The 25,393-nt window shown below is 42.2% G+C and overlaps 1 protein-coding gene across 2 annotated transcripts in view; it reads left to right on the top strand.

The window, feature by feature from the left end:
* MAN1A2 (mannosidase alpha class 1A member 2) overlaps positions 1 to 25,393 on the top strand; it is a 335,006-nt gene that overhangs the window by 294,525 nt on the left and 15,088 nt on the right. For both annotated transcript variants that reach the window (XM_029578469.1, XM_029578468.1), the window contains 3 exons: positions 6,086 to 6,201; positions 11,579 to 11,798; positions 20,629 to 20,801. In XM_029578469.1, the coding sequence (XP_029434329.1) occupies positions 6,086 to 6,201; positions 11,579 to 11,798; positions 20,629 to 20,801 (509 nt within the window). The remainder of the gene's footprint in view (positions 1 to 6,085; positions 6,202 to 11,578; positions 11,799 to 20,628; positions 20,802 to 25,393) is intronic.

The raw sequence follows: 25,393 nt of genomic DNA, 5'->3' as shown, positions 1-25,393 counted from the left end.
TTTGTGTCATGTGTTTGTCGTTCCATAAATACTGCTCATTTCTTTATGAAATGATGCTTGGCCTGTCTGTTTATTCCCCTTAACTGCCAAGATCTGACAGTTCTGCAGTTTATGCTGAAAATTAGACAGGACCTGGATAAGCCATAACCTGCCTCATTAAGCTGAAATTAACCACTTAAAGCCATATGTTTTAAAAATTCATAGATATCACACCCACCCTGGGAAGATATTAAATTTCACTACAATGGGTTTTATTGTTAACCTTTTAACCTCCAGAGGTTTGTCAGTTATGATATTAAAAAAAAAAAGAAAAAAGCTTCATTGCTTGCTAAGTTTGACATCACCTATGATCAGCAGTGACCCATGGTCATAACATAGAGATGCAAACCAAAAAAATGGGCCAGTGAAAGAAAGAAATAATAAATCCAAAAGCAATACTTCCACTCAGAAATCATTTTTATATACCATATCTGGAATTCATGTATTTATGAGAGAGAGGAGGAAAAGACCTCAGAAATACAGACGTATCTTGTTGACCAAACTTAGTATGTCATGGTTCATTATAATCATCTGTCAAAAACCTCCATGCTTCCTATGATCTTCACACAGTCCTCATTTAACTTTATTATAAAGAGAAAATGTATTTATTTATTTATAAACTTTTTTTATACCGACATTAGTATGTACATCATATTGGTTTACATTAAACTGAAGGTAGAAAAATAAATGGAACAGGTAGGGGGATTGGACTACTGTTAACAGAAAACTAGAACTAAAGTAAAGAATAGAGGAAGAAACAAAAGTATAACTATATAAATAGATATAACTGAATAGACTTAACATGATAACAAGTAACGCAAACAATTAGAGTTAGAAAGGGTAATTCTGTGCTAATGGCATCGTAGAGTAACGGCTCTAGTCTGGGTAAACCTGCTTGAAAAGCCAGGTCTTTAACTTTTTCTTGAAATTGATAGTGCACGGCTCGAGGCAGATATAAGTAGGTAGTGAGTTCTATCGGGTGGGGCCTGCAATGGATACAGCTCGATCCCTTGTGGAGGTGAGGTGTGCATTTTTGAGGGATGGGATGTGGAGGGTGCTTTCGTGGGATGCTCTGTTGGGGTGGAAGGAGGGTGTGAACTGAAAGGGTTCATCAAGCCAGCTAGAAAATAAGATGATGATAAGATATTAAGAGAAAATAAGAAGATAATAAAGTTAAATGAGGGCTGTTTGAAGATCATAGGAAGCATAGAGGTTTTTGACTGAAGATTATAATGAACCATGACATACTAAGTTCGGGCAACAAGATATGTCTGTATTTCTGAGGTCTTTTCCTCCTATCTCTTATAAATATATGAATTCCAGATATGGTATATGAAATTGATTTTTGAGTGGAAGTGTTGCTTTTGGATTTATTGTTAACATAGAGACTGCCATCTCTGTTTCTGTGAAACATTCCCACAATGAAGATGCTTTTTCTAGTCTTTGTGTATCTGAATTTTGAAAGGAATTACCTGTGTTATGAAAATAGTTGTGGATGTCCAGCCAGTCAGATCCTACAGTGTTACTGCATGGTTATCTGACCTTTACAGATATCTACCCAAATAGAACAATATTATGCGGCTGCAGAAGTTTTCATTTGTTTTAAGGTCAAGTTGGTTGTTTGGGGGGGTTTTTTTGTTATTTTTTTTTAATGAATTTAGGTACATGTGCAGTGGACAGGGAAATATCTAGAATATCTGAATGTCATCTGTTTTGAATTGCCTGAAAAATGGAATATAAATCAAATACATCCTAGATGTATATTGTGAAATTATGATTCTAATGATTGGATTATATGGGTTTTCATTTAAGTACAGGTCGGAACCACTTGATTTCAGGATGTGCTGCTGTACCCCCACCCTGAGCCACTCATAAGAACCAAATTTCCCTTCCTCCCTCCCTCCCCGTCCTTGTGCCTAAATTTCAAATGTCATGTTTCTTGGGCAACTGCACAAGGGACTTGTAAAGATGTGCATTTTTTTTAAATTCCACCTTTCATGACTGCTCAGTCACTTCAAAGCAGATTACACAACCTAAATTGTGCTTTATATGGACCATCCAAGAAGCCTATGATCATTTGGGGTAATTGTTTCACAGGGTTAACTCTATTAGTCTGGTGTAGCAAAAATGACACAAGGTGGGGGGCACCCTATAGACTAACCAATTTATTAAGGCATTAGCTTTTGAGGACCAGAGGGGGGGTGCCTCCTGTCATTTTTGGGGTGATTTCTATAATTGCTCCCATAGATTTAAAGTCAGTTACCCATGGACTTTTACACCAGTTTTCTAAGGGAAAGTATGCACCCTTTGAAAATTATCCCATCAAAACCGCCCATACAGATTTATATCTGCTAATGCGTGTGCATAAATGTGGGTTTTGTTTTTTTTAATGAAAAATTACACAGATGCAAATCCCTCCCAGTCCCACTCTTGGGAATGCCTCTACTTTAGTGTAGGTAACTATTCATAGACAGGCTTTAGGTGCATACTTTTACCTGTATATCTGGCAAGTAATTTTGTAGAAGCCCATTTCTGGGGTAAAGCAGTTTTACCTGCAGAAAGGGCTTCAAAAATTACCCCCTCTATATTTAACTTTTAGAAAAGTCCTAAAACCTATGACAGCTGGATGGGTCAATTATCTGCCATCATCTACTACATTTAATTTAAAACTATTTGTATTATTTTGATAAAAATATTAGGAAAGTAGTGTGATTCTGAGCCATTTTATGTTGGGAAAAGTCAGATACTTTGAATGGTGTGGTGATATATATTTTTTTTAATGGATGAACAAAAACAAATTAGATTTAGATATTCATATGCATTAGTTTTCAAGGTCTCATTGGCCTCCCTACTTCAGATGTCTCTGCACCTCTGGGAGGAAGAGGCAGATTTTATATACATAAAGTATGTTTTTCATATAATTAACATTCTTCATATTACTATAAGCACCTGCTAATACGACAAATGTGCATCACTGAGTGTATTTGGGAAATAGGAGAAAAGGGGGGCAAGAAAAAGGTGTTTCTTAAGCAGGAGATGAAAACTGCCTTAAATATAGGACCAGGAACATTTATTTTATTTACAATATTTATAAATTGCTTTCCGGTTTTTACAATAAAAGCTCTCAAAGAGATGTACAAAACAAATATATATATATATTTTTTTTTTAAGTTACCCTTGAAATTTGAATGATATTTCAGTATAATTGAAACAGCTTGAGGTTGCACACAAGCGATTTTGGATAAATATGCATTTTGTCCTAAGGTGGTGCATGTAAGGGAAATGCATTCTACACATTTCGATGATGAAGCGACTCTACTCAGGAAGGAAGTACTGTTAGCAGTGTGACACACACACATTGTGCAGTGTCTGTCCCCTGGGAAATCTAGTTTCTGTCTTCTAAAAGAACTAGATTCTTTTCCTGGCACATCTTGCCAGCACAAGTGATATTTTTACAATATAAATAAAATAACATATTGCCCTTGATATATTCAACTCCTGTTGGTTTCTGACAGCAGTAGAATCCCAAGACATAACTACATCTGGTATATACATGCCTGAGTTGGGGGTTGAAATAAAAAGAAGCAGCATACCGAAACATTTTTGAAAGTTGAGTGCTCTGCTACTATTTTATTGGTGCAGTGCTTTTCAGCCCAGTCCTCAATTCTTACCGAGTAAGTCTGGATTTCAGGATATTTTACTTTCAGAAATTAACGCCTGCCCCAAAAGTAAAAAAAAAAATTAAAAATAGGCCCGCGGGTCGGAAGACGGACGCTCAATTATGCCAGCGTCCGTTTTCCGAGCCCGTGGCTATCAGCGGGTTTGAGAACTGACGCCGGCAAAATTGAGCGTCTGCTGTCAAACCCACTGACAGCCGCCGCTCCTTTTACCGTGGGCCCTAATTTACATAGGCCACCCTCCTGAATCGCGTGCCCAGGAGAGTGGCCTGTGTGTGCGCTGGGAGAGCGGGCGCTCACCCGCTCTCCAGCGTGTTTTTCTGAATTGGCCTGTTAGCCAGATAAGTGTGTGCAAATGATATACCCATGTATTTGTATTTCAAATTTTAAAGGGATACGCGAATAGATTTTTCCTGCGTTATTTAGATGCATTCCCCCCCCCCCCCCACTCCCCCTAAGTCGACTTTTACACACACAAATCATGGTATTTTAACAGTTTTAACACAGTAATGACAACAGAGAAAAAGACCAAATGGTTCATCCAGTCTGCCTAGCAAGCTTCTTGTGGTAGTATCTGCCAGGCCATGCAGGTTATCCCGTTTCTCTTAAGGGTAGCAACTGCCACTCCTTGCAATTATTTCCAAGCCTTATGATAACCATTACAAATTTACTTATAGAAACATAGAAATGACTGCAGAAGAAGACCAAACGGCCCATCCAGTCTGCCCAGCAAGTTTCGCACTTTTTTTTCTCATACTTATCTATTACTCTTGGCTCTTAGTAACCTTTTGGTTCTATTTCCCTTCCACCCCCACCGTTAATGTAGAGAGCAGTGTTGGAGCTGCATCTAAGTGAAATATCTAGCTTAATTAGTTAGGGGTGGTAACCGCCGCAATAAGCAAGCTACACCCATGCTTATTTGTTTACCCAGACTATGTAATTCAGTCCTTGTTGGTTGTCTGTATATAGATCCACTTTTCTTCATTCCCCCTGTCATTGAAGGAGATAGTTATGCTGGATATGCATTGAAAGTGAAGTATCAGTCTTTCTCCCCTGCCGTTGCGTATTTATGATCTAATAGACACTATGGGGCGGATTTTAAAAGGGTTACGCACGTACGTTATGCGTGCAACCTTAAACCCCCCCCCCCCCCCCCTGCGTGCACCAAGCCTATTTTGCATAGGCTTGGCGGCGCGTGCAAGCCCTGGGACGCGCATCTATCCCGGGGCTTGCAAAAATGGGCGGGGCCGCGGTCCGGGGGCGTGGCTGAGTGCCCCAACACAGCGGCCTGTGTCGGGCCTGCCACGCCAGCAGACAGCCGGTGTGCGCAAGTTACACCTGCCAAGAGAGGCTCTAAAATCAAACCAATGGTGGTAACTATTGGTGAACCCGGGGATAGACCAATAGTTTTAAGTTTTATGTTTTTTTTGTGGAAATAAATGTTGGCCTTTAGTTTGGACTAGCTACGTGTTTATAAGAAATGCTGAAAATCATACTACATACCAGCGCATTTGTGATACCACTATAGGAGATTATAGCTTTACTATAGGAAATTATAGGTTCATTCAAAATTGATTTGATTATTTTTTAGATACCCATTAATACTTTTTGTGCAATATATATGTAGGTTTTTGTCACTTGGCTGATTTGTTTTGTTGAAATTCTTTTAACATTCACACAGTAGTACCTTATTGCATTTATTTATGCTGTGGGATGAAAATAAAAAATATAAACCCAGAGAGAAATTTTATTTTATAAATAATGCATATAACTTTGGATCCATTTAGTGTTAGTTCAGCTGAGCTTGCTGAACTATCAGAGAGGTTAGAGCACATTGTGACATTACCAAACATTGTTAAAACTGCCTTCTCATTGGCTACTGCTTCACAATATAGTGTGTGTGTGTGTGTGTGCGTCCAAGGATTTTGCTATGCTGTCACATAGTGCTTGTCTGTGTATGCCCATATGCTGGACTCATGGGTAACATGCACACAAAAGTGTTCAATTAGCATGAGAGAAGCCATTTAGAATATGAGAATTGTCATGTTCTCTAAATTTAGGTTGTGGCTTAGAGGACTGTACATAACCTTCCTATTGTATGTCTTCTTTTAGAATTGGATCAGGGCATAGGGACTAAATTTGCTATCATCTAAAACGCCAAAGGATCTTTAGTATACTAATAAAAAAAAAATGTTTCTTCAACAACCATAGGGGCTGTATGAATCTAGGAGGTCTCCCAACCAAATGTATTGCTGCTTAGCTTTGGAGGGCTCATGGGATTGGAATATTACATGGCATACCATATCTAGTGACTATAATATTATATAATCTTCTGCTCCATTAAACTTCTTTTTTTTCTTTTGTTACAGATCACACATCAGTGGGGGGCCTTGGAGACAGTTTTTACGAATACTTACTGAAAGCCTGGCTGATGTCAGGTAAAACAGACACTGAGGCGAGAAAGATGTATGATGACGCCATTGAGGTGATTATAATCGCAGCATCCCCCATATAATACAGAAAAAGTAGTACATGAAGGTTTCAGGTGATAGCGGCGGCAGAGAACTTTTCTCATCTTTTTGAGTATGCTGAGAGAGAATGGGTGCAGCAGATTGCAATGATTCCATTGCACCAACTTTTTTCTTCATTGTGCTTTTAAAGAGATGTCATTTAAGCATGCTTTAAAAAAACAAGTTTCCTACTAATTTCCTGTACAGCATAGCAGTTTTAGGTAAGGTGGTGTGCTACAGAGCAGGAATCCCTAGTTGGAGTACAACTGCTTTGTGTTGAAAGGTGATTTGCCGATTTATGTACAGAACCATTATGGCCCAATGTGCTGATTATTTGAAATTTTTTTATTTACAGCATTGTAGACTGGATAGATCAGGTATTTTCATTAACAATGATCGTGAAGGTCATTGTCATTTTGTATCCATTATATCAACCTCTGACATTGTTGACCATTTGTGGGCATAGGATGTGATATGGTTAGTAACTGTTCATAAATCAACTGTTTGCTGTAGAGGTAAACTGTTGTGTAATAATGGTATTGATGCCCTCTAGTGGTCTCACATATGTGCTTCTAGACCACTGCTTCTCAACCTTTTTTCTATCAGGATACACCTGAGAGGATGCTCATATGTGTGACACACTGAACACATGACTATCATGGGACGTGCTCTGCATCCACAGAAGACCCCCACTGCCTAATTATGGGTGCAGAGCAGAACTAAGACATTTCCCTGTACAACTTACCATACAAAACAGATATTCTTATTCTGGTCTCATCTCAACAGCATTACAAATGTCCTTTGCTACCAGGTGCATTGTAAAATAATACAAAACCTGGAAGAAAAACAAACCAAAAATCCTAGCAGCAGCTCTAACTCCAAGAAATGAAACAGCAATAGCCCTACCTAGGAAAAGGCAGCAGTTCACCACCAGTGCAATGCAATATAATGAGAAAATACAACAAATAAGACTGATACTTTACTAGCGTGTAGGGGTTTGTACTTCATCTCAGTCATGTACACACAGAACATAGAAACCTGCCTTCACCAAATGTAGACTAAAAGACCGCAAATTACAAATGTGAAAACAAAAACTGGAACAGAACCCCCAAGAAGATCTGTATGCAGTGCAAAACTGAAGAAGTAGAAACAAATATATTTCCTCCTCCATTAAGCAAACTTCAAAAAGAGAAGAAATACATATTTTCAAAACTGACATAGTATGACTCTTGTACTCAGTCACTCTCCTCCATGCCCCCATCACCCCTCAGTTCTCCCAATTACTCAATCATCCCTTCTTATGCTCATATCCCTGTCCAACATTCCTGACACCTTCCACCCCCACATCCTTTTCCATGTGCTCCCTCTCTACCCTGTTCGTCTCCCTGCCTTTCCCTACCCAGCATACGTCTGACCAACTCTTTTGCATCCATTCCCCTCCCGCCTCCACGTCTCCCTAATCAGGAACCCCCAACCTCCTTTCCCTCACCCCTTCTTCCCCATCTTCCCATGCCTTCCTGCCCAGCATATTTCCCCTTCTCCTAGCTCCCAGCCTGCAGAAAAGCCTTCAGTCCAATCCAGAATCTCCCTTCCTCTTTATCACTAGTAGATTGAGGGCAAGAAGCATTGAGGAGCGGAAGATGAGGCAGTGGAAGTCAGCAATGGATTTATACAGCAAGTACCTCTCTTCCTCATGCTCCTACTTTCACATCCAGGCCCCATGGGGTGAAGAAAGCATCAGCAGCCTCATGCCAGGCCAAGCAGAGGAAGATAAAGTTGGTGTCCACATGAACAGGAGTTGGTGATATCGCGCTCTGATCTGGGTGAAGGAGGAGGGAACAACCTCCCACTGGCCAGGAAGAGGAAACAAAAGCAGCTTCCTGTCATACCCAATAAAAGAGAAATCAGCCAACTCCTGCCCAGACTGATAAGGAAAGATCAGTCTTCTGCTGGCTCTGGGACACATCTCCCGGGACCTCGTGAGACACTACTGTGTCCTGACACACCTGTTGAGAACCACTGCCTTAGAAGATGACAAATATATGAAAAGAAGAAAATACAGTACAATGAAATGAGATTTTGCAAAAATAGATTTTTAAATCTTCTGGTATGGATATTTTTTCAAAACATAATAGCATTGGGATCTATTCGTTAATACCTGTAGTAATATACTCTTGTGATATAAAAGGTAAATAGTAGGCTAGAGATTTCCAGAAGAAAAGTAGTGCCAAAAACATCTGGATTTTTTCCCCCAGGTTCAAATTTAAGGAAAAAGCCATTTCAAAATTTTTCCAGCAAACTGACTTGCTGGCCATATGCACTTTTTGCCTTAATTGCATCTAGTCCTAAAAATCTAACTTCAAGAGTTTTAAAAATTAGCACAATTTTTTGGCACTAACCTTACTCAGGTATCTAATATGGGTTTTAGCAGCTAAGAAACCCATGGTATGTTTAGCGTGAGTGCATGCATGTCCCAGATAAAAAAAAAAAAAAAAAAAAAGCATTAGCTATTCTCCAGCAATGCAGGGAGGTGTGTTAAAGGGCAGACAGCTAAAGCACATTTCTTAATGCTGGAAATTTAACTCCTGGGTCAGAGCAGGAGTAAAACTTAATACTCACATTTCTGGTGTCAGTTATACTGTTGCTGTTTCCAGTGTGGTACTTTCTAGTTGCTTCTACAAGACTGGACACAACAATAGAATAACTTTGGCCATAAGAAACGTGAGTTTACTCCATCTTGGACCCAGGAGTCTAATTTTCAGTAAGTTCTCGGGGCGGGTGCCTACTGCTGTGAACAGTACATTAGCACAGTGCATCCCAACTTTGGCATACTGTTTAACTGTAAATGCCCATTCCAGGGAGCTTACACTTTGTTCAGCTATCTGTAAGTGCTCATTCCAGAGAGCCATTTCTTGCATCAAAGGCCAAATTACCAGGTAAAAAAAAATTCTCCTTGGTAAGAATGGCACATAAAATCAAAGCCTAAGCTCTCTGGGGAAGGCACCAACAGTTAGCTTAACAAAACATACTGCTGTCTGGGAGGGTGCACCTGCAGCTGAACAGAACGCCAAAGTCTGATGCGCAGCACCAAAGTGCATACTGTTCATCTAAATGAGACTTCCCCAGAGAGCTTATGCTTTGAAATTATTTGCCTTTCCTTGCCAAAATGGCATTGCATGTGAGATTGGTGCTGTGCATCTCCACTTGTTGGCGCATTCTCTCATTCAGGTCCATTTTGACAAGGAGTGGCAAGTACAATAAAAGAATAAGCTCTCTTGGGAAGGCACAGACAGCTAAATGAACAATGCATAGGTTGCCTGGTTGGGCACCAACAGCTGAACAGTCCAGACTTTAGCACTGTGTGCAAACTATTCAGATGTTCAAGATAACAAAACCTGTGACTAGTGCCTGCCTCAGAGAGTTTACATTGGAAATGTAACTCCTGGGTCTGAGGTGGAGTAATGTCACATTTCTGGTGGACAATATTGTCTGTTGTGCCCAGTGTGGTACTCTACCTTAGACTTAATTTTCTAATGTAAGTTCTCTTGGGCTGGAATAACAGCTGAACAACGTGTAAGCTGTCTAGGGAGGGCACCTATGCCAAGTGCGCAACATCAAAATGCATACTGTTCAACTGAAGGTGCCTTCCCCAGAGAGCTTATATTTTGTTCAGCCGTAGGTGCAAGCCCCAAAGAGCTTAATGCTGGAAATGTAACGCCTTTGAGGTCTGAGGTGGAATAAACTCACATTTCTGATGGCAAAGTTATTCTGTTGCTGTGACCAGTGTGGTAGAAACAACTAGACACTACCACATGGGCACAGCAATTAGACTGTCATGGCCACCAGAAATGAAAGTTAACTTTTACTCCAGCTCAGGCGAAGGAGTTAAAATAAAGGCTTAAGGAGGTAAGTGCTTGAAGTTGGAAGGGTGTGACCAAAATGGCCTTGTATGTTAGACTGGCACTGGGCACCCCAACTTGGGCACAATCTTGCATACAAGGCCATTTGGGCAAAGCATGCCAAGTGAAAACAGAGTAAGCCTTCTGGAACAGACAGCTACAGCCATTAGGGATGCACAGCACCAAAGTACATATTCTGCTGTAGGAGGCCCACCCTTTGATTTCATTTGACATGCTTTGCCCAAATGTTCTTTTATGCGAGATTGTGCCCAAGTTGGGATGCCCATTTCAAGTCTTACATGCACAGTCATTTGGTTCCACTCCTTCCAGCTTCAAGCAGTTACCTCCTAACTCCTGTTTTAAAGCACTTTTCTGTATTAGTGCAGATTGTTCAGGTTAACTCACATTTTAGCATGATTTTCATTTAGCGTATTTTTTTTTTTTTTTTTACTCCTGCTTGAGTTGCATCCCATAGCTTACGACATCCCACGGGGACCCCTATTTTTAACACATGCATTAAGTAAAACCTCCAGTTTAGTGCAGGTTTATTACACTGGCCTCATTGTATTATTAAGAAGACCGTATAGAAATGCTATATTAATGGTGTTATTTCTTTCTGATATCACATTAATGACATGATCTTACCAGCAACAACTCAGCTGTGTCAAAATCTTTTATTTTTGAAAATAAACTCATAATTGTAGAATCATGGTAGTTGTCATGAACCCAACTTTAGGCAGCAACCCGAAGAAAAGCGCTTGTGTGAGTTTGAGTAGATGATGCCTTTCGAGCATTGCATCACAAAGTGGGGCAACAGCTGCATAGAACCATAACACATCACATCCTTTACTGCAGAAGGTTTGTTAGAACAGTGAGAGATAAAATGTTTCACACTGTTTTCTAGTCCCCTGATGTTTGAATCTTACTGATATCTTTTGAATATACCAAAATGCCTAACTTTTTTATGCCTCCCTTTTTGTAAAGAGGTTTTCTGTGTTGATATTGGTATCAACTGCCTCTTGCTTAGCTCCTGCTTATTTTTAAATGAAAGCTTTTAGAATACTGTTGTGCAGTTGCTTGATTTACAAACCAAAATACAGTAAGTGCCCATTTCTTAAGCATCTATCCACAGCTTTAGAAATCTGAGTTTAAATGAACCATACTATATTTTATACAAAAATCTTTATTCCTTTCTTTTTTTCTTTTATTTCTTTTATTATTTTTTATATACTGACATATCACATTGGTTTACATTCAGGTACTGTGGGTATTTCCCTATCCCCAGAGGGCTTACACTCTCTAAGTTTTGACAAACAAGAGTACGAATCACATCTTTTATCACACTTGACACACTTCAAGACACAGCACCATTTAACACTGTGTTGCTAGTGTCCATAAAAGATTTACCAGATGCCCAAGAGTTTGAGTGTGTTATGTGTCTTCCTCCTTCCAGGCCATCGAAAGACACTTGATAAGGAAGTCGAGTGCGGGTCTCATGTTTATTGGGGAATGGAAGAATGGCCACCTGGAAAGAAAAATGGGTCACCTCACCTGCTTTGCTGGTGGAATGTTTGCACTCGGCGCTGATGGATCCAGAGACGATAAAGCTGGACATTATCTGCAGCTCGGGGCAGAGATTGCACATACCTGTCATGAGTCTTATGATAGGACAGGTAAGAGCATTCTGATTATCTGCCAAGTGAGTGTAAAACACATGGAGGAAAGATGTAATATTTTCAGTATTATATGCCTCAGATTCTTACAAAATCTACCAGTATTATATATTTATATATACTATGCCTGCCGCCCCCTTCCCCTCCCCCCCCCCCCCCCCCCCCAGTTGAGAAACGCAAAGACAAGGGATTATCATTTGTAGCTGAAGGCAGGAAGCTCTAGGAATGTGAGAATATATATATTTTTTTTTTTTTAACTGAGAATGTGTGATTACTTGGAAAAGGCTTCTATCAAAGATGATAGAAGCCAACACAGTGGAAGAATTTAAATATTCATGGATTAGAAACATAAGGACCTTTAGTAATGGTGGGAGAGAGAACCCCGCAGATCAAATAAGATCTGTGACCATGCAGTAGGCAAACAGAAATGGGCAGACTGGGTGGACCAGGTTGTCCTTTCTGCCTCCAAAGATGTTTTTGAAAAAGAATGTGGCTCCTGCATGGTGGTAATATCAAGCAAGCTTGTTTCATTAGCAGACTAATGAGGAAATGGTATAATTATGCTTGACAAAGGGAATGAAAAAAAGCAGGATTAATTAAGCAATATTATCCTCTAAATCAGATATTTTTTGGTTTGTTACTGACCAATGAGGGGCCCCCATAAAATAACTAAATCCAGGCTTTGCTCATGTCAGGGTAATATTACTATTGCAAACCATTTTAGTTTAAATAAAAAGATGTGAATGTGTGTTCAGCAGCTTAGAATGCTGCCAGAAATATAGGTGGCCATTGAGATTTGTTTGTTTACTGTAGTGGGCGTCAGACCATTACTGATTGTCACTGTAGCCAATGAGAAAACTTCATAGCCCCCTGAATGCGCCATCTGGTTTGCAGGACATAATACATTGAAGTGTTGTCTTCTGCACACACAACGGTAGTTAGGTTAATTACATATCATTGCAAAGTTGTCAGGATATTCTGTGATTGAGCTGCTGCAATCTTAACATGATCAGACATATTTAGTTGTGAAATGGTGGCTTCCACTTAACTCAGTTTAGATAACGGAGTACTCTGCTTACTGTAATAATTTGCAAATTAATCTGTTACTACTGTGCATAGTAAGTGCTCAAAGCTTTAGTCGTCCCTGATTTCTGCCTCCTTTGCCTTTTGTGAGTAGAAATTATAGAAATATTCTAAAAGTAATTAGGAATTAAAAAAAAAACCCCTCTGGATTGTATAAGTCTTCACACCCTTTGTCATAGGAAACCCAAATTAGCTCTGGTTCAAAAAATTGTCTTAATGAGGTCCATAATAGGTTAAATAGAGCTCACCTGTATCGGGTCACAGTAGCTGAGCTGATTTGAATACTCATGGTGAAGAATCAAGCTGGTCTCCTAGGACAAGCAGGATAATAGTTCTCACACATGGTTGACATCACTGGATGGAGCCCAGCACAAAAAACTTATGCCAGCTTCTGGAACTTTGACTGAGCATGCCCAGCATGCCCTAATCCACAAGTCCACGCAGGGTCCCTATTCAGTTTCTTTTTTTACGCAGAGCTTTCGCCTCGTGGGAGAGTGTGCTCGTGACTTTTCTCTTGAAATTGCCTTAAACATTTTTCACTGTCCTGTTTGTGGTTTTTTGCGTAAATTCATCAGTCGTGGGTCAATCTCAGTTCCCTCTAGTTTCCCCACTCAGGTTTTTCAGCGGGTTCAGTAAGTTCTTTTTGCTTCCGTTCCCACCCCACTCAGCCCACTGTGGCGGCAGTGCCACAGTGCCTGCCGGCTTCGACCCGCCCGCCATCACAGTCTTTCATTTTTTTACTTTTCTTTCATTCGTCATGGCCTCATCCAGATTTTGTCGGTGGACCATGTCTATCACGGACCCCCACAAGGTGTGTCTTCTGCCTGGGGGCATCGCATGATGTCCGGAGTTGCTGCATGTGCACCCAGATGACCCCCAAGGAACATCATGTTCAGTTCAACAAGATGGAGAAGATATTCGGGTCGAGGAAGTATTCTGCATCAGTATCGGCGGCATCAGCACCTGGGAGCCGCACTGATGGACACTGAGCCATTGGCATCGGTGGGACCGTCAGTGAACAGGGGCACCGTGGACCGGCCCCTGTCAGTCTCTTCCGAGGACGTCTGGTTCGTCGTCATCAACGTTGGCACCGGGGAAAGACCGAGCCAAGCACTGATGGAAGCCAAGGGAGCATTGGCACCGGTCACTCTCTATGCTCGGTACCATGCTCGGGAAGAAGCTGGCTCCTGCCATGATGCCCCCGAAGCAACCCTGCTGCCAAGGAGTGCTTATCCTCCATCAATGCCCTGGGTCCGTGACGGTCTCCACTGGTCCTGGTGTCAGTTACTGATCCAGCTCGTGGCTCCGAGGAAGATTTGACCACCCCTTCTTCTTCCCAGTCAGTTTTGGCATCAGCAACTTTCGAGGAGGAGCTGGAGTGCAGGGTCCAGTTAATAGTCCAGCGGGCATTGCAGGGTATCAAACTGGCGGCACCACTGGTACTGGTACTCACCCTACTGGAACTGCTGCTGAAACGGTTCAACATCTTATCTGTGTTACTGACTCGGTTGGTTCCCGGGAGGCCATTGATGCCCGGCGGGGTACTGATGCTTCCTCCCACCGATAGGGTGCTTATTGCCGGTTCCTCCAAGGAGAAAACTCCATCAAGGCCAGCAGAGACACCAAGGCCTGCAGCCCCCATCTAGCTTTGCCGAGGCCGGCCCCGATGCTACTAATGCCCATGCCTCTGAATGAAGGCCAAACACCCAGGGCCCTATCCCCTGTAGAATATAGTGAGGATGAGGCCCCATATGACCCCTGAGGGGATGACACTGTGGAATCCTCCTCCAAGGACTCAGAGGGTCTCTCTTTGGAACAGTCTCCTCCAGATGAGTGAAGGAAGTCTCCTCCAGAGGGCCCGACCTTCGCAAGTTTTGCATGGGTGATGGCGATGGCCATCCCTTTTCAGTTAATGACGGAGGAGGATGCCAGGCATAAGATGCTGGAAATCTTCCAGTTCGTGGAGACCCCTAAAGACATCGTGGTGGGTCCGGGTAGCCGAGATCTTTAGGGAGTTGCTGCTGAGGATCTGGGAGCACCCCCTCACAGTACCTCCTGTTAACAGGAAGGTAGATGGGGTTTATCTTGTCCACAGGCTACCGGATTCAAGAAGTGTCAGCTGTCACACCAATCGGTAGTGGTCGAATCCAGTGTCAAGAAGGCCAAGCGCTCTCAGACCCATGCCTCTGCACTCCTGGGCAAGGATCATAGAGCGATGAACGCTCTTAAGAGGAAAGTGTTCCAAGAGGCCATGCTTATTGCCTGCATTGGCTCCTACAAAGCTCTACATGAGCCAATACTCTTGCAACCTCTGGAAGCAGGTGCAAGAGATGGCCAAGCCACTGTCTCAACAGCAGCAAGATACCCCCCCCCCCCCCTTTATTGCTGGTGTGTGGAAAACATGAGGTTCGTTCAACCTACAATGTTTTCAAGATGGTGACAGCCTCTGCAGTGGGAGTTGGGACCCGCAGAATGGCATGGCTGCAGACCTCTGATCTCCAACTGGAGATACAGGAAAGACTAGCTGGCCTGCCGTTCACAGGAGCGAATCTTTTCGGAGATAAGGTTATGGATGCGGTGGCCCAATTGCGGGATCACCATGAGGCTGTCCACCAGCACTTCAGATCCGCCCTGCTCAGCCAGGAGGTCTGTGAGACAGGGTCAGAGGAAGTCTTTCTACTGCCAGAGGAAGTACTATCCTCCGGCCATTCGCAGAGAGTGAGATTACAGGGCCATCCCAGGCAACAGTGAGTTCCCAAGCCCCAGCTGACTCCTCTGCCAAATCCTGGGATGGGGTTTTGACTGGATCAAAGGGAATATAAGCCAACCACCTGTACCAGAGACGCTGAAAGGTTGGAGGTAGGCTACAGTTCTTTGCGGATCGGTGGCCCAGTATAACCTCAGACCAGTGGGTCTTGTCCATTGTCCATCAAAGATACCAATTAAAGCTATTGGGTGTCCTGCCAAATTGCCCCTGTGCCCAGGAGATAGTACTTCGGGAGCTCTCCACCCTCTTAACAGCCAGAGCAGTCGAGCCTGTCTCACTAGGGCAGAGAGGGCAAGGATTCTACTCCCGGTACTTCCTGATTCCAAGGAGAACAGGGGGACCCCCTAGACCTAAGGGCCTTGAACAGATTTCTGCAAAAAGCATAGTTCAAGATGGTTTCCCTGGGCACCCTGATTGCCCTCCTGCAAAAAGGGGACCAGTTATGCTCCCTCAATTTAAAGGGCACATACGCTCACATCAAGATCTTCCCAGGTCACAGGAAGTAACTCTGGGGAAAGCCTGGATGTGGATTTGTTTGCGTCCCCCTGCAACAGGAAGGTGACTCAATTCTGCTCCCTGTACAGGTCGGATGGCAAACAAGCCCCTACTACCCCTAACTAATCAAGCTAGATATTTCACTTGCATGCAGCTCCATCACTGCTCTCTACATTAATGGTGGGGGTGGAAGGGGAATAGAACAAGGAGCTAAGAGTAACAGATAAGAATGAGAGAAAAAATGTGTGAGGCTTGCTGGGCAGACTGGATGGGCCATTCGGTCTTCTTCTGCCGTCATTTCTATGTTTCTATGTTTCTATGTAAGCTTCATAATAACATAGAAATGACCACAGGAAAGGACCAGATGGTCCCATCCAGTCTGCCCAGTAAGCTTATGATAGTATCAACTATGCCAAGTAGGTTACCCCATGCTTATCTGTTTCCCAGACCATAAAAGTCAGGGCCCTCAGTTGCTGTTTGAATCCAATTTCCCATTATCCCTGTGCTTATCAGTTTCCTACACTAGCCCTCATTGATTACTGTTAAATCCAATTCCCTGTTATGCCTTGCTGTTGAAGCGGAGAGCAATGTTTGAGCTGCATCAAAGAATTAGTCTTATTGTCTAAGGGTAGTAACCACCACATCAGCAAGTTACCCCCATACTTTTTTCCCCTGACTGTAAAATTCGGGGCCCTTGGTTGCTGAGCGAATCCAGTTCCCCTTTTCCCCCTGCCATTGAAATAGAGAGCAATGGTGGAGTTACATCAACAGTATCAAGGCTTATTTGTTAAGGGTAATAACAGCCGCACCATCAAGTTACTCCATGCACTCTTTTCTTCATTTCCATCCTTTAGCCTTTAGGGATCTTCAGTATTTATCCCATGCCCTTTTGAATTCTTTCACTGTTTGGTTTTCGCCACCTTCTCCGGAAGGGCATTCCAGACGCCTTTGCCCGACATTGGGGCAGGGGTCTTCTGTACTCGTATTCTCTGATTCATCTAGTCACAAAAACTCTCTTGAAGCTTTGCGACCACCAAGAAACTATGATCCTCATAGCCCCTCATTGGCTGAGACAGATTTGGTTTCCACTCCTTCGGGAGTTGTCCATCTGGAAACCGATCAGTCTGGGGACTTCCCCAGATCTCATCACGCAAGATCAGGGCAGGCTGTGGCATCCCAGCCTTCAGGCCCTGTCACTCACATCCTGGATGTTGAGAGGTGAATCCTGCAGCCACTCTATCTTTCTGAAGATGTGTCTCAGGTCCTGGTGGCTTCCAGAAAGCCTTCCACTAGAAAGTCCTATGGACTGAAGTGGAGGAGGTTTTCTCTGAGTCATGAGCAGAAGACCCTGGATCCGTTCTGCTGCCTCACGCAAAAACTGCTTGACTACCTTCTACACCTATTGGAGGCTGGCTTGAAAACCAACTCTGTTAGAGTTCATCTCAGTGCAATTGGCTCATACCACCAATATGTAGATGGTATGTCCATCTCTGTACAGCCGATAGTTGTGCGCTTTATGAGGGGGCTACTTCAATTGAAGCCTCCCCTAAGGCCTCCCACATGTCTTAGGACCTCAACGTGGTGTTAGCTCAGCTGATGAAAGCTCCTTTTGAGCCGCTGCACTCATGTGACCTGCGGTACCGTACCTGACCTGAAAGGGCATATTTTTGGTGGCGGTCACTTCAGCACGCAGAGTCAGCAAGCTCCAGGCCTTAGTCACTTATCCACCGTATACTAAATTTTATCATGATAGGGTGATCTTGCATACGCACCCTTAGTCCCTGCCTAAGGTGGTGATGGATTTCCATCTTAACCAGTCAATTATCCTGCCAACATTCTTTCCCAGGCCCCATTTATACCAAGGCGAATGAGCCCTGCACAGTTTGGATTGCAAGAGAGCCTTAGCCTTCTACCTGGAGTGGACAGAAGCCCATACACACTCCACCCAACTTTTCATTTCCTTTGATAGGAATAGATTGGAAGTTGCCATTGCCAAACAGACATTATCCAATTGGCTAGCAGACTGCATCTCCTTCTGCAATATCTGCTAGATTGTATATAGTTCCTTTTGAACGTATAATTTGCAATGTTATATATAATGTTTATCGGTTGTTTCTCCCATCTCTGTACCTGCTCTCCGTTATGTACTGTTCCTATATTTTCTCTTTCTGTCCTGTTTTCCCTCTCTTCGCTTTTTCCTTCTATCTTCCTAGCTGCTCCCCTCCCCCCACCCTGGTTTTTTGTACTTTCCTCCTTCAGTTATATTGTAAACTGGCATGATCTACCCACGAATGTCGGTATAAAAAAGCAAATAAATAAAATAAAATAAATGTCCAGGCTGGACTGCATCTTGGGGGTCATGTCAGAGCCATGGCATCATTGGTGGCCCATTTGCGAGCAGTTCCTGTGGAGGAGATATGCAAGGCTGCGACATGGAGTTCTCTCCAAACATTTGCATCTTGCTCCTGTCTGGATTGGGATGGCCGACATGACAGTAGGTTCGGCTAGTCTGTCCCACTCTCCCTACCTAGGGCCCATTGTTTGGGTTCAGGCTGTTTCTCCCTCTTTTACCAACAGCACTCTGGTGGTTGTGCCTGTTGGCAGCTGGTTGGTGTTTGTTGGTCCCCTTTTTTGTTGAGGAGCAGCCTGTAGCTAGGGATTCACCCAAGTGGACTACCATTCTGCTTGTCCTAGGAGAAAGCAGAGATGCTTACCTGTAACAGGTGTTCTTCTAGGACAGCAGGATGTTAGTCCTCACGAAACCCACCTGCCACCCCACGGAGTTGGGTTTTGCCCATTTTTGTTTATTTTTATCATTCTGTTACAAGACTGAAGAGGGACCATGCATGGATTAGGGTATGCTGGGCATGCTCAGTCAAAGTTCCAGAAACTTTGACGTACGTTTTCTGTGCCGGGCTCAATCTGATCGTCACCCATGTGTGAGAACTAACATCCTCCTGTCCTAGGAGAACACCTGTTACAGGTAAGCAACTCTGCTTTTCTGTTGTATGAAGTGAATTTTGTCAAACGTGTCAAACAAGGAGCTTCCAAAAGAAATCTGGGATAATGTTGTTCAGAGGTACAGATTGGGGGAAGACTACAAAACAAATTCACCCCCCCCAAGACTACTAGTGACAGTGGCTCCAGCACAGCACTCCCGTCTTTGACGATACTGGCTGTGGTACAGCACCCCTCTAGACATCACACTGGCAGGATTTTGCTGCCCCAAAATCTTGGTGTTCTAGGCAACTGCCTGGTTTGCCTAATGGAAGTACAAGCCTTGTAAACTGGAAACAATTTAGCACCACCAAGACATTGCCATCCCTCCAAAGTCAGTAGCCACAAGTTAAGCAACCTGTTGCAGAATGTCACTGTGAGGCGCTTAGCATTACTTAAAAAAAAAAAACAAAAAAAAAACTACAGACATCTCTGACTGAGACTGGGGATAATGTTGACTGTTCAGCAATTTCAAGATTTCTGCACAAACGTGACCTGTATGAGAGGGTGGCAAGATGCTGCAGAAAAGCCATCTGATGTGCTGCATAGCATTTGCATAAAAAAAACACTTCAGGGACAGTGCATGTATGTGGGAAAAAGTTTTGTGGTCTGATGAGCCCAAAGTGCAACTTTTTAATTTCACTGCTAAGCAAAATGTGTGGTGTAGAACAAACAGAGCTTATGACCCTGCTAACACCATCTCTACAGTAGAAGCCCGGTGGTGGCAACACTATGTTGTAGGGATACTTTTCTACAGTGGGGATGGAAGATTGTGAAATCGAGGGAAAGAGAAGGATGATGCAAAGTACAGCAGATCCTGGAGGAAAACCTCTTCCAGTCTGCCATGGAGCTAGGACTGGGGAGAACATTCACCTTTCAGCAGGACAATGATCCCAAGCACAAAGCAAAAGCAACAATGGAGTGGCTGAGCAAGAAGAAAAGTGAATGTCCTTCAATGGTCCAGTCAAAGCCCAGACCCAAATCTAATAGAAGATCTGTGGCAAGACTTGAAAATGTCAATCCACAGAGCTCTTCAGGCAAGAAGACCGGGCAAAAACTGCACCATCCCAGTGTGCAGAGTTGGGAGACCCTTATCCTAAAAAGCTTATAGCTGTTACTGCTCCAAAAAGGCTTCCACCAAGTAGTCAAGGGGTGTGAAAACTTATGCAGTGAAGACTTTTTGAGTTTATTTTTACTTTTGGAAATGTTCTATAATTGTTCTTTCAGTTCCAACTTTGATGCATTTTGATTTGTATTTTTAAGTCAGAATTTGAAAATGTTTGAGGGTGTGCAGACTTTTACAAAGCACTGTAAATAGCTTGTGTACTTGTTCTGTGTATGTTTACATGAAAAGTGCCAAATACAGTCCAAAGGCTTTTCTAATTGGAAAACTCATAAGGGGGGGAATGCTTGGGAAGAAGTCAAAAACTGTATAGTTTAGCATAAATGTAGATTACAAATTTGCATTTTCATAACTCTCTCTTTTAGTGTTAAAACTGGGCCCAGAAGCATTCAAATTTGACGGTGGAGCAGAGGCAGTGGCTGTGCGACAAAATGAGAAATATTATATACTCCGCCCTGAGGTGATAGAGACCTATTGGTATATGTGGAGATTCACCCACGATCCCAAGTACAGGCAATGGGGTTGGGAAGCAGCACAGGTAGGTGCTGATTAATTCCTACATGTACATCCACCACCCAAGAACCAACCTATTTCCTCAGATGGGTGTATTTTTCAAACTTGTTGTCAGTGTTTGTGAAACTAAAAATTACCAAACTAAAATGCTGCTAAGACAAAAAAAAAAAGAGAGAGAGAAAAAAAACATTCTGCACAGTACTGTGAGCAGGCAGAGAAAGAGGAAAACTGCTGAGTTTCAAAAGAGGATTCCCCAGCATAGGAGATTTGGGTCATGGTTTTTGGAGAGAATAGGGAATCTGATCCTTTTCTCTCTGCACAGGCTGCTTTTGATTTAGCTGTTAGAAGTGATCCTACTTCTGCAAATGAGTCATGATGGATCTGGCTGGGGCAGGACCTAAATAAATAGGGTTGAAGTACCTTCTGCCATCTGCCAGGCAAAAAGCTTCCAGAGCCAAACCTACAGCCTGGAACAATGTCTTTTGATATATATATATATATATATATATATATATATATATATATATATATATATATATATATATATATATATATATATATATATATATATATAATATAACAGTGTCCTGATCTTTGATCTTGTTACTAAGGAACAGATTCAGGTCTCTGTCACCCTTTTTTCTCTCTTCCTGAATCTGTATACTAGAAGGTGTTGAGCATAACAACTTTACAAGCAAAAATGTTTTTACATCCACTATATTAACTAGTTAACCTAGCTTTTAATAAAATAGAGAGACTAAGGCAGTGGCTTGTTCTGGGTATTTCACTGGTAGAAACTTGTCCTTGGCCTTATGCTAAGCACCCCTCCTGAGGCAGGTAGATAATTATAGCCAAGCACTCCCAATTGTGTTGTAAATGAAATAGCCAAGAGAAAACAAAAGCAAGTGGAAGCAGATGCTAACTTGTGCATTTAGAGGAGGATAATTTTGAAGTGGGTACTTGATTAGCTATTCAGATTGCTCCAGAGCTTTAATTTCATGTTTACTAAAATGGGTACATGCAGTAACACCTTTAACCTCTTAATTTCTCTCCAGTTTTCTCATAGTTTCTCTCCTGTGAATCTGCCCTGAATGTTTTTTTTGGGAGTTTTGTTTTTTTTTTTATATCTTTGATTTCCATGAAAAAGAGGACTTGATGGGGACAAAATATCTCCATTCCAGTAAGAGCAGAATGTTCTGTCATGCCTGAGCTATCTTCAGTGCTATACTTCTCATGCTCTGTTGGGCTGCAGTATATTATCTGCTGTTTTAAGAGAATTCAATTCCTTAGTGCTCATGAGAGGTTCCAGCAGTGGAACCTAATTACAGGACTGGTACCATTGGGGACGGTAGGACTGAAGCTTCCTGTCTGGAAAGACCAGTCTGATAGTTCAAAGAACATTTTTCTGTAGCTTCCTAGTTGCCTGTAATTGTGTTTCCTGATACCCCCCTACCTCCCTGTTTAGATTTTATTCTAAATTTCAATCCTTAAACCAATTAGGGAATTGAGAATGTAAGAATAAACCTGCTTTGCAGTGAGTCTTGTTTGAATCCATTTAGTAATATGGATGTGTGCAGTAGGTGGCAATGACTAAGGCCAAAACCCTTCTGTTTACACAGTAAATCAATATCTCCCATTCCTACAGAATTAAAGCTTTCAAATTAGTTCATATCTCAGTCTTAATTAGTGGTGGTGATCTTTACCCTGCTTTGTGTTTTTGCCATTACTAAAATTGTACAACAGAATAGCATATACCAGCATTTATTTCTATTTCATTTTACTAGACCATTTTCAGTTTATTTCCATTCCTGGTTGTCGATCAGGGCTGGGAACCTCTTGACATCAACTGTTATCTGTAAGCAGATCAGAAATGAAAGAGACTGATGGTTGGAGCATCGAATCTCTTTGCTTTAAGGTTCTCATTTGCTGCGCATAGCAACACAGAAGCATCCATTGATACCCAGAGGCAGGAGCTGATAGATTATGTGTAATCACACATGAAGGAGTCGCAATAGCCCAGGCTGGTAGTATCATTTTAGATACTATTTGGGCACTTTGGGAGGGGGGCTTCATAGGGATTTTCTGTGCATCTTTAACAATAGTGTTTGCTGCCATTAATCACTGGGAATATATCTGATGAATTTCCACAGGTTCTCCAAATTGGGGTGAAGGGGAAGATGAGTTTGTGATTTGTATGCACCAGCAAAATATTGTTATTGAAGATGAGGCTTGCCTGTAGCCTCTCGTATGATCCTGAAAAGATTTAAATCCTTCCTTTATCTGTAATAAACACAGCTGATCTTGTTTCAACAGGACCAGTTGCAAATTAGTATTTGCTGGCCCCCAAACAATTTTTATGAATATTCAGTATAACTGGAATATCTTTCCTGACCCTGCTCTGCATTCTCACACCTGTTCTAAATATTTTCTTTCCAGTATTTAGGAGGCCAGATTTTCACACCTACAGATCAAAGGAAAGGTCTGCAAATTGTTAAGCTAAAAGGCTTGCCCCTTTTAGATGCCGCTGATATTTTGATAGGTTTGACACACAGTATACAGGTTTATGAGCAATGGAAAAGGAGAGAGGAGGATGACCTCAGCTTCTGTGACTTTCATCCTCCTCCTGGCACATTGTTGGTTGGAATGCAAATCCCCTTAGTGATAAGAGGTGTCAGCTTGAGCAATGTCTTGTCTTCTGCCAGGCCTGTGCAAAGTCACCTTTTTTGCTGCTACCTGATTTTTAGTTTTTTCTTAAACACATTTCCTGGCATCTTGGTGACATTGCACAGTGAAGTGGTAGAGAATATGTTATATGATTGTTGGACACAAAGAGAGAGCATTAGAAATTAATGATTTTGGTGAGGCAATTGTGATATCAAAATTTGTTCCCCTGTTTATTTTTTATATTTGTGATAAAACTTCTGTGGAACAATATCTTTCTGTTTCTATTATAACATCGAAAGGATCAAATTACAATGAATTCTCCAGGGCAAGAACTGGAGGGCTTGAGATCATTTATGTCAAGAGAATAACTTTGGGACATGCCCTGAACCTTCCAATTTTCTTTTGTGGCATTGGCAGAAATTACTTGCTGTATCTTTAGGGCCCTTCATTTTTAGTTTAAGCTAGATTTTACCGAAAACATCCCAGGTTTTAGAAGAACCATTATTTCTGGGTTTATATTTTTTAATCAGTTTTCAACTGATTATCGTAATACTCAACACAGAATTTTGTTTTGCTTCTGCAAAATTTGTGACAGGCCCCAAGCTCTCTTCTTACCCTCTCCTCCCTCTGTTCCTTGATTTCCCCACCTGTTGCCAACACAGGAGGTGAGGATGAGGTCTTCATACATCTGTCCACCAAAATAGTCTGAAACACAGAAAAATTAGTTGTCTTTGCACTAAATTTTCTCCTGGTTTTGTTACAATAAACACTGATCAATTCCCATGAAAAATAATTAAAACCAAATTTCCTTGAGTATCTTCTGAAGTACTCTGTCGGGTGTTAGCAGAATTCATAAGCAAGCGTTTGCTGGCATTATGGTTTCTTGTTTAGGAGCTAGTAGTAACTCTGCACTTACAGGCCGACTCAATATCGTACGCTCAGGCTAGTGCACAGGTTAACCTGCGGTTGGAGACACATTTTAGACGCGCGTCCATAACCCCTGATGCAATAAGGGAATCAGCACATCCAAAACAGCAAGTAGCTAATAGCGCTCATCACATGTAAATGCTGTGTTGATGAGGCTATGAACTAATACCCCGCAGTAAAAAAGAATAACCTTGCATCCAACGAGCACATTTTAACCCTCAAAAATGAAGACCAGCCCCGGAACTGGCGCTAAGTCATGAGGCGCCCCAAAACCTGAACAGAAAAGCAGAAAATACTGCTTTTCTGTGGTTCCTCCGACTTAATATCATTGTGATATTAAGTCGGAGGAACCCCCACAGAAAGCAGCAACATGGGGGGGAAAAAAAAGTCTTAGTGGTCAGGTTAGGAAAACAGTTGCTCAATTTACGAGTGTTCTTTTTCCTAACCTGCGCACAGCCACTTTTCCCAGGCGCCTGATGCTGAAGAGGCACTAGGAATGCACAATTTATCCCTAGCGCATCCTTTTTAACACAGAAGCTTATTAGCATATTGCATTGCATGCTCAGGAGAGGTGAATGGGGGCACGTGTTAGGAAAGTGAGTGCTCAATCATGAGCGTCCGTTTTTCGCGCACCAGTTTTGCATCAACCTGTTGGTCTTTTATTCTTGTTGCATTATAACTATCCACTCTTAAGTGCACTGTTCTTGTGCCAGATCAAACGCATACTGTAGAGCAGAGGTGGCCAACTCTGGGTCCTCAAGATTCACAAACAGGTCTTGGTTTTCAGGCTGTCCACATTTGCATGCACTACTTTCACTGTATACAAATTTCTCTCATGCATATTCATTGTGGGTAGCCTGAAAACCAGAGCTGTTTATGGCTCTTGAGGATCAGAGCTGGCCACCCCTGCTATAGGTGTGCTTTCAAAAGGGTTTCTACTTTCTCCTCCACTAACAAAAAGCACCATATTTCTGACAGCAGCATTTTACAGATCTCAATAAAGAATAAATGCTCTGTGGTTTTGGC

This window comes from Rhinatrema bivittatum, chromosome 15 (assembly GCF_901001135.1).
Source record: "Rhinatrema bivittatum chromosome 15, aRhiBiv1.1, whole genome shotgun sequence".
NCBI classification, from domain to species: Eukaryota; Metazoa; Chordata; class Amphibia; order Gymnophiona; family Rhinatrematidae; genus Rhinatrema; species Rhinatrema bivittatum.
This window is presented reverse-complemented; position numbering and strand designations above follow the sequence as displayed.